General features: G+C 41.8%; 1 protein-coding gene across 3 annotated transcripts in view; it reads left to right on the plus strand.

Annotated features, from left to right (window-relative positions):
• The window catches only part of PPP1R21 (protein phosphatase 1 regulatory subunit 21), a 33,422-nt gene extending 29,609 nt beyond the window's left edge, over positions 1-3,813 (plus strand). For 2 of the 3 annotated variants that reach the window (XM_055816172.1, XM_027782965.2), the window contains one exon: positions 1,142-3,813. In XM_055816172.1, coding sequence (XP_055672147.1) covers positions 1,142-1,171 — 30 coding nt within the window. In that variant the 3' untranslated portion in view covers positions 1,172-3,813. The remainder of the gene's footprint in view (positions 1-1,141) is intronic. The other variant, XR_008749172.1, reaches the window with a different exon arrangement.
• Positions 3,814-10,250: the final 6,437 nt, after the last annotated feature.

Here is a 10,250-nt window from a genome sequence, read left to right on the forward strand (position 1 = left end):
TGTGAAGGACTTTGCCCTTCCTTGTTTGGCTGTGAAACTATCAGACTTCCATTATTCTCCTTAATTGCGGAATGCACGGAAGCAGATTGCACCGAAGGGTTAAAAAATATGATAAATCCATGTTTTGATGAAAGATTCCATGATGGTAATTTTTATTTTTTAGAGTAACTTCTTGCCCCCATGTACATAAAACTGTTTTTCCTCAGGTATCTGAGTGTTTAGACTTGACATTGTAATCTTTAAGATTACTTTTTGGCGTACAAGCTCTTGTGTTTTTAGAGGGAAGCTCTTGGCTGCATACTTATCATGGCACTTCATGTTTTTATAAAATGTTTTCTGGAATTCTTCACTTGTACTTTTTAAGACTTGAAGTAGTGCTCTGTCTGTAAGGAGGTAGTTCAGAATCTCACAACAGTAGATGCGGATTTTTGAATGTTACCAAATGTAGAAGGCGACTTGGTTGAAATCAAAATGATACAGTTAAAGCCATTATCACTTGGAGAGAGTTGTTGGGTAGCTTAAAAACAAATGTTACCTTAAAGGACAGACTGTTGCTAACAAGTAATTGTTGCACAAAAGTTTATCTTAAGCTACATGATTGCTTTTTGGAATTGTTACCAGTCAAATTTGAGTTGATTAGATGTAGAACCAATTCTTTTCTAAACTAGGAGTATTTTGTATAGACCAAGTTAAAGTTGCATTTGGTTTGGAACAAAATGGTAGGGCAGAGGGATTGATTTTAATTTGAGGCAGTTATCCTGTAATACTTAAATTTGAAACATCGCTTCAGGGTGAATTATGATTTGAAGTGCTTTCACTGCCCTTACACTATTAGCAGTGTTAATACATTGGAGTGCCTTGGGACATAACTCAAATGTCTTTTCCACAGGTTTCAATTGGAGTGAGGTTCTGTCGGGCCCATTTGAAATATCGGGTACTTTGTGATGCTTGTAAAGATAGAGGGGTTTTCAGAGCAATCCAGTTCCAAGCTTCTGTTATTAAAAACCTACAGACTATTCATTCTCAGTTTGACTGTACTTTGGTTGCTGTAGGCATAAATTATCAGATGTCACGTTTATGTGTATCTGTCTAGACTTTCCTGTCTGAATTAAATGTTCTGTTCACTTGTTTCTTGTTGCAGGGAAATTCTAAGAAGAGCAAAAATCGATAGCTCACAGCTAATCAACTGTCTTCGGAAGCTGCTGCTGCACAGGATGTGGATAGTGACTTTTCATTGTCCAATTCCTGTTTATTCCAGGAAGCAGAGGGTCGTATTGGGTCTAGTAAAAACTGATTTGGTGCTGTAAATGGCTTTAAAATACTTAGAACTTGAAACAAATAAAACAGAACTTAATGTTGGCTCTAAACCAGGAATTACACACTCTGTGGATAATTTATATAGTAATTACCTTCGGTTTTTACTGTGCACTTTTTAAAACCAGGTCTTATTTTGATGTAATAACTTCAGATTTTGTATATTTTCAAATATGATTATGCATTAACAAATTTGAATCAGTGCAGTAGTTGTCTATTTTTGAGTTATAGGTTAAATTGTCAACATGTGTACATTCCTTTACTTATTAATAACAGTATAAAATTAATTTTGAGACTTTTCTGGCCATGCAAGCTGTGCAGTTACTGTAAATGTATTATTCCTGTTCTCAGCCCTTTTGAATTAATTGGAATTGTGGCTTTAAATGATTTCTATGAATGCACAGAAGTAAGTGGGATAATTATTTCAGACTGCAGTAGTGGAAGCTTTTGCTGCTTGTATTTGGCACTTTGGTTTTTGAAGTAAAGAGCACAACTAGCTGAACTGGGATACTTCTATGAAATTGCTTTAAGCCCTTACTTAGGCATTTTGTTTACACATGTATGTATATATATTGGTTGGAATAGCTGTTTAAAGCTAGAGGAAATTGTGATCGTAACTTGCCCCAAAGGAGTGAAACGGTATGTGTGTAGAATAGGTCAGCTTACTGTGCTCTCTTACAGTAAAGAATAATATGAAATACGTAGAAGATTTAAACACTGAATTTGTGAAAAGTCTTTATGGACTGAAGTCCTGATGGATTCACTGGAGGGTGATGCACATGGCTTTTCCTGTGTTTTGGGAAGTTTGTGAACTTTAGGCCTTTCCTAAGATTCTCTTTTTTAAAGTGAAGTCTAATACTACAGGTTTTCACAGCATTTTTTTTTCTATCAGATGCTGTGCTGCTCCCCGCTTTACACTGATCTTCTGTTCCATAATTTGCATTATGGCACTTACTTGTTCCATAAGGGTTTACTCTGATATCAGCTGTGTCGATATGTATTATTAGGACGTAATAATAAAATCAACTATGTTGAAATCAGCTTGACATTTTTCTTAATTCTGCTTATACCCAGGTTGCACAGTGTGGTACTGTGGTGAGGTGTAGCAGCTATTCCCAGTGAGGTGAGCATAAGTAACTAGACTAGTCTAGTTACTCTTAGTAGTGCTTCTCTGTCTGAGCCAGGCTGCTTTTCTGTACCTAAATGTTGCAGTGTACGCAGAGTCCACACTGCATTTCTCACCTTGACTCCTGAAAGGCAAACAAGCATCTGTTCTGTATTGATCGCAGCTGCGGAACTGCTCTGATACAGGTTTTGCCTTTTAATGACAAAACAGATGCAGTTTATGAAACTGGAGAGGAGATGGGGTGAGCCTGCATGGTTTCTTACTAGTATCATGTGGAATTAAGAGCTACGTGGTAGTGCCAGTGAGGGTTGGGAAGTGTTTACTTGCTCTAAGCATTTTATTGAAGCAGATACAGCGTCAGCTGTTTCAGTTAGGGGTGGAAGCTAACTGCTTTCTTCCACTTCTTGTGAAGCTGCCTTTTTTGAGGGCTTTCATTGTGCGGTGAAGGTACTAATTCAGTTATCTTACTCTAACTTTCTGAATTGAATTGCTGAACTTGTTACTGATGCTACTTCTCACAGGTGGCTGCATTCTGGTCTGAGTAAAAACATGCTTTGAAGATTGAATGCTTAAGAATGTGCATTAAAAAGTTAGATGTGTCTGTTATCTCAGATTGTTTTTGCAATAGAGTATACCCCCAATGTCAAAACTGGAATTAGTATAGGCATTTAGGTACAATTCCATTGTATGTTTATCAGCATTTTCTCCTTGCAGTGTTTATTTAAAAATGTCTTTGTGTGGCCCCCTCACCAATCAGCAGTAAACATGCTCAAGAAGAGACAATTTTGATCACTTGAGCTGCCTTCAGTTTTTCAAGGAAATGCTTTCAAGTAAGTTCTGAGCAGTCGTAAACTATCAATACACAAAAATAGAACCTTAGAAAAACATTTAAAATAGTGTTTTGAATACTGTTGTAGTAATGCTGTGATGGGGTGTAGTATATTACTTTTAACTCGGTGGCATTAGAAACTGGAACAAGTGAAAATGCCCAGCTAGCTTGTGCTCACCCGCTAACCAGGTCGTTCTCAGTTTCTGAATATCTTAAATGCTTTTAAATATCAAAATGGTTACGGAACAAAGCTGTGCTATTAAAAAGCTGAAGGATGTATTCAATGTTGCAGTGAAGAATTTGTCTCTTGAGTCCAAGTTCTCAAGAAAAACGAATTTTAACTACTTTGTCTTTATGAAATGGTCTGTGCAGGTTATTATGGAAAGCACAAAATTTGGACAAAGAAGTTGTACTAATACTGGAATTAATGTTCAAAAATTTACAGTGTAAATACTTCCGAGTTGATTAATCAGGAAACTAATGACAAACTTGTAAAGTAGGAAAATCTCTAGAACAATAATGTAAAACTAGTGTTAAAGAAAAATCCTAATGCTAGTTATTTTTTTAAATAGACAGTTCATTGTAACACCGAAGTTTTTGAAGCATTTTTAGAGTGTTTAATGCATTTGTCCAAAACGTTGTGAAACTCATGAATGATCGCTCATACTCATGAGTAAGTGACAATAATTCAGACAAGTACTATTTCCTATTAATGGTTTTAATGTCTGGATCTTTAAAACTTTATTCAGAAATTCATTCTGAACTTTGTTTTAAGCTTATACTAACACTCTGAAAGATTTAAAGATGTTTAGCTATCCTGGAATTCTGAAAATACATCCTTGGTAACTATTCCATGTGTCCAAAATAGTGACTTTCTGTAACCAAGCATGAATTTAACTTTGATTGCCCTCTTAAGAACTACTGCTGCGTGAGGTTTGAAAGGGCCCCAGAAGCACCAGATCCGTCGGCTGGTTTAAAGGCCCTCGAGCTCCTGCAGGTCAGAGGTCTCCCTGCCCGAGAGATTAACTTCCAAAACAGGAGTCTTAGGCTGACGTAAGCTGTGCAAGGTTGTCATCTCGCTGCTGCTGAAATAAGGTGATTATTTTAAATTGTTAGAGACATAGTAACTATATATCTGTGATTTAAATACTGATAATCTTAAATGTTGATTGAAAAACGATGGTGTCTGTAATGTCTTTTGCAAATTCCTTCAGGTTCATTCTTAACCAGCTCAACATTTCAATAATAGTGGTGCCAGGATCTTCTCACTAGAGGTGATCTGGTAGGACTCTGAGCAGCGTCAGTACCCAGACTGAAACGCTTTGCCTTCCCGCCTCTGTTGAAACACGCTGGCGGTGTACACAGGGTATTTTCCTGTTTTACCAAGCCAGCTTCGCTCCCGATTTGTTCTTATAATCCTGCTGCTCTTTTTACTCTACCTTCCCTCGCTGACAGATGAGTTGAGTCGGTGGTGGGGAAAGGTCTTTGGCCCAGCGTGTTTCCTTGATGCTGACTTTGGGCACAGGCGGGACCCAGCAGTCCCCCTCCAACTCCAAAGAACAGATTTGCCCAGACATCAGAGGCATCAGTTGCATACGGGAAAGGAAATAAACTTCTTATATCACCTACCATGACATAAGAGAAATTATTACTGGGTTGGTTGAGCAATGTGAATGCTTTTTCTTAAAAATATAAATCCAATATATTAAACTTTGGAGAACCATCTGGCCCTGTAAACTGGGCAAACCTGTTCTTTAATACAGTATGTATGTAAGGTAATTTGAGAACACAATCTTAGCAACAGCGTGGTCATAATAAAAATAAAGCTTAGGGCAGTAAAAAATTGTAATTGCTACCAGAGGTCTGATTACTTTGTCCCACAAAGGCTGGATGCTGCTGTGTTAAGAATGCTCGTTCTGTCCCACTCTGTTTTCTGCCTCTGTTACTTCTTGCAGTATTGCTCAGCAGTGAATTAAAACCATGTTTGTTTAGAAGAGGCCATGTTTGCCCTAATTCCTGAACGTTTCTTTTAATCAAGAGAATTGGAAACTTACTTTAAAGCTATAATTGTGTCTGCAGAACTGCTAGCTGGGGTGCCGGTGGGGGAAGAGAAGAACTTTTGGGGACAGAGAAGAGCTTTTGGGGACCTTTATAAACCAAGGCCTGACTGGGGCTATGAAATCCGCCACATGGAAACTTGCCTGGGGGCATTTCTCGCTGTCTGCCTCTGCCGTGTGCGTGGGCAGCTTTAGACGTGTCAATGCTCATTCAGAGTCACTGGGCTTCTTCCAGAAGCTTCCAGTGCAAATAACTTGCATCTCTGCAACACTGAGGTTACATGACTGAGCTGCAAAATGAGCCCAACGAGGGTCGTGCAAGCTACCACACCAGCAGCCCTATGGGGGTTTTAGCTTTGGGGTTTTTTTTACACCTGAAATTGCAGATGTAACAGTAGAAATTCTACTTTATCTGTACTGGTTTTAACTCCTTCACTCTGTAAATCCAAATCTTTGTACACGGACAGAGGTCTTAACTAATGAAGTAGCCTTTGAAATGCAGGCCGGGTGTCAAAAGTGTATTTATGGCCTCCCATAAACAACACAGCTTGGTCCTGAGAAGAGTTAAAACCACAAGATTAAGAGCCCAGGTAATTCCCAGTCATCTTAAGCACTATGGATTCCTTCCTGAGTTGACTTGGAAGCTGGTCTGGGGTGGCGTGTAGCTTCTCGCAGGCTTTCTCTGCCTAAAGTTTGTTGCTTCTGAAATGAGTATGGGGGACCTTAAACATCCGCACCCCTTACTTTCTGCTACAAAAAGAGTCTTAATCCTTGTCGGTGTTGTGTCATCCCCTGCGTCCCCTGTCGTCATCCCCGCCCCCCCCCCCCCCCCCCCTGCCCCAGCTAAAGCTTCAAATTTCCTTCCTCTTGGACTTGGAAGGCTTCAGTTTGATGAATAGTACACGCAGACACTTTATTCAGGAAAGATGATGTTAACGGAGCGATGAGCCTGTTGTGAAGGTCTGAACTGAGTTCAGTGCATTGTCGTTAACTGCAGCCTTTGGCATGAGGAACAGCTGTAATGCTGGAGCTGGTGCCCTGACGTGCCTTCTGCTTGGTAACTTTCACGTTGCGTATAGCGTATGTGGTGTTGGACACAGCAAATATTTGCCTTGGGAGGGAATCAGTTTTGCCAAAAGCTTCTTTTGACATGTGGGAAGTCTGGTTTATTTTCAGTCCAAACAAGTGGAGAAGAACAAATTCCTCTCAGATTATCAGTCTAGCCCAGGAGGTCAAGTAGCCAACAAGCACTCAACCTCTCACAAAAGAACCTGAGTAGGCTACATTTCTATAATCAGTTCATATGTGGTGATTATACAGTACTTGAATACGCTGAACTTGTGAGGGTTTTTTACTAGCAATAGTACTAAGTGAAAAATTAATTTATTAAAGGAAAGGGAGAGAAAAATTTGACTCATTTTTGCATTTTGGTTTGAATTCTCAGTTAAGATGGACTTCTGCAGAAATGTGTTGCTAAAATGCAAAGTAGTAGAGCAAAGAGTTAAAATAAATCTAGAAACTAGTGCTCTTCTGTCTCCAATTAAGAATATTTGGTTTTAGCCAGATGTGAACTGACAGGTTTCACTTTTGTCCAAAGTAGTCATAAACAGTCAACATTTTATCAAAAGGGGAATATGCTGACTATATTTCTGTTGATCTTAACATGATGTGCAGTAACGTAAACTGACTGTGCTGGCATTGTAAAACGCTGAATGAGTTTAATAACTGCCTGTAGCGATACAGAATACTGTACCTTTATGTGAAATACTCTTCAAACTGTATTTACAGTAGAAATTATTTTAATAGTTCTAATTTGTTCTGCATATGCTATTCATTAAAGTCTAATTATATTGAGGACTTTTAAATCTCGGTATCAGATATGGTTTTTTCCCCTCTGCTGCTTGAGTTTATGTTGCACTGAGTTATTTCGGAGGAAGAGAAAATGATAGCAGAATTTACTGGAGAAGAACAGTCTTATCTTGAAAATATGTACATGTGTCTCAGCAAAGGAAAAATCTGAGCTATTTTTAGACAGATGCTGACCTTGATAAAGGGATGCAAGAAATTAATAACCTTCCCACTTGAAAACTATTAGAAAGGGCTTAATGCGGAAGGTAAAAGGCAAAAAGATTTATTGAATGTTGTGCAGGAGCACATGAGGATTTGAAGAGCTCATTTTGGAGTACGTAGAAAAGAGTAGAAATTGGTATTTCTAACTTCCTGGCATTGTGGCAAAACAGGGAGGTATTGATCCTCTGGTTCCTTCTGCCAAGAGACTGGGTGTGTCCTGGGAGAAGGCAGGAGACTCACTGGGATGGAATTCCAGAGGGAGAGGCTGGGATCAGGTTCTGGCTCTCCCAGGGCTACACGCTGGGGTACAGCAAGAGTGCTACCCAGCCCTGTACTTGCCGTGGCTGCGGCTCTGGGCCTGGGGGCCGCGGGCTGGCGCTGCAGGAGACAGACATTTGAAGAGAGAAAAGATGTAAATTAGCAATTTACTGGCTTGCAAGTTACAGGTTAGATGATGGTGCAAAAATTCCAGGCTACCAGAGGAGAAGACCACTGCCCTTTCCTTCCCCTCTCCTGTCTGTGTAGGAGATCCTCAAATCCTTCCTCTGTGAACTGCTGCCGTCCCTTATGCCGTATTGGCATGGCAATGGGAGCAGCGGCAGCGTTCTGTTGGAAGCTGGTAGGTAGCAAGCCCTCAGGTGCAATTATGTATTTTCAATGTAAAATTCATTGGGAGCATGATTTTAGCAACCAGTATCTTGCCTGGTTTGAAATGATAAGAACAAAGACCTGGCTATAGCTGTATTAGGCACTGTATTTTTTGAAAACCGAGATAATATAAATGCTTTGGTTTTTTTTTTTTTCAATTGAGAATGGCCAATGTTCTTTCTAGTGCAATATTTTGTAATGGCATTAAGCTTACAGAAGAATTTCTTTGTAGGGAAAGCTGTATTGAACACTTTCATTGCAAATGCAGACAGCCAGAGCCTGCATAATATTTCCTGTGTGCAGAGCAAGTAAGTAGGGTGGCTTAATTTCAGAGAAAACAGAAAACTTTTCAGAGAAGGTAAGTAGGACAAATGAAAGCAATTTACAGAAGGACATCCTCCTTATTCTCTCTAAAGTACAAGGAAAATGTCAACGGTGAAAAAGCAGGGGAGCTAAAATGGACGGATGGTGCTTTGGGAAGAAATTTGGGTTTGGTTTTGTTTTTTCTGTTGCATTGCAATAGAAACTGGAGCTGGCTGCTGTGAGCGAGCTAGCATGGCTACCCCTCGCTTTTTGTAGGGGCACCTCAAGTAGGTGCAGTCCCTGGCAGCTCTGCTCTGTGCCCCTGGGAACGCTTTGGAGGGGTTTATAGGTGGTTTTCCCCCCCTTCATCCAACACATTCCATCTGTGTGTCCTGTCCTTTTGGGAGCAGGCTTGGTGTGGTACCTTGCCACCTCTGGTAGGTGCACTCTAGAAACACGCCATGTAACAGATAAGGAATTTTTATTACTGCAGATAATTCTGTTATCCTGCTGGTAATTAATTCCTTTGCCAACCCTTGTGCTATATGTCTTTGGGGTAACTCCCATCTCTGGAGGAACTTTGCAGCATGAGGTAACTTGTCCTCTCTTGGAGCTGGGAGGTGTTTGCTCAGAGGGTGAATGGAGGGTGAGGCCTGGCCTGGCCTTGGTCCTCCCACCCTGCAGCTTGGTCTTTCCGTAGCTCTGCTGGTTTTTAGGCAGGCTTGGCAGTTCTGGTGGCTACCCTGAAGCAAAAAAAGTGATGCTTCACTGAGATGCTGCAGGGTCTTGTTGGAAATGCTGTCCTTCAGCATCGACAGAAATCCTTGCTGCCTCATGCTTTTCAGAGCCACTGCTCATCCCACCTCACACCACTGAACGTCTTGGAGCCTGCCTCAGCTCAGCTGCCAGAAAAGCCCGTCTGCTCCGACATGACTTACGGACAACCTCAGAACTTGTAAAACATTTGCTTCTCACCCCATGGAAAACCAGCCTTGGGTCATGCCTGTCACGTGGCACTGTCTCGTGTCCTCACCAGACCCTGCCAACGTGCTTCCTCCAAGCCTGTCCCCAAGAGGTCCCCATCCCTGCAAACCAGTGGCTGTTCACCTTGGAGTCTCCCAAGTCTTTCAGCAGCTTGGCCCTTCCTCACCCCTCTTTGACAGCAACTCATGTTCTCTTACTCCTGAGGACAGCAGTAATGTTCTGGCCGGTCCCCCACCCATAAAGTTCTTTCCCAGGGGTTGAGTCTCACCTTTATTAAAGCACAGGTACTTTTTTTTTTAATTATTTTTTTAGGTGTCCCTGTCCTGAGACAGGAACATTTGGACACCAAGAAATCCTTTGCCCTTTTGGAGATAGGAAGATTGATGCTGCAGAGAAGGAAAGGGCTGTTCTTATACACCTCAGAAAATTGCCCTGGCTTGAGATCTTCTCAGAAACCAGCAAGTTTCTTGACCTGGTATAAGCTAAATGGCTGCGGAGGAAACCCCAGGGTCTCCAGCCAGCATGGTGCTAGCAGAGAGATTTCTAGCAAGGGTGGGCAACCAAAGACGGTGATCTTGGAGTCCTTGTCCTTGGAGGCCTGTGACAAGGACTCCAGAAACTCTTTTGGAGAAGTCAGCTGAAGTGGGAAGGAACTGAAGCTCTTCCCAGGACATGGTGTCCTTTAGGCTCTGTCCTTTGGGCCCTCAAAGACGCTCTCGCCCGCCTTGCCTCCCTGTCCCCTCGGCCGGCCGGAGGACGTGTTCTGCCCTCTCTCCCTCTGGCCCGGCCCGGGCATCGCAGGGGCCGAGTGTGGGTGGCTCGGGCAGCCGCTCTCCTCAGCTGCTGGAGCTCCTGGGGCCGCCAAGCGCGTTTCATCGGGCGGTTCTTCCCCGGCCTCGGCGGGGGGTGACCTGGCAGC

This window comes from Falco peregrinus, chromosome 11, assembly GCF_023634155.1.
Source record: "Falco peregrinus isolate bFalPer1 chromosome 11, bFalPer1.pri, whole genome shotgun sequence".
In the NCBI taxonomy this organism is placed as follows: Eukaryota; Metazoa; Chordata; class Aves; order Falconiformes; family Falconidae; genus Falco; species Falco peregrinus.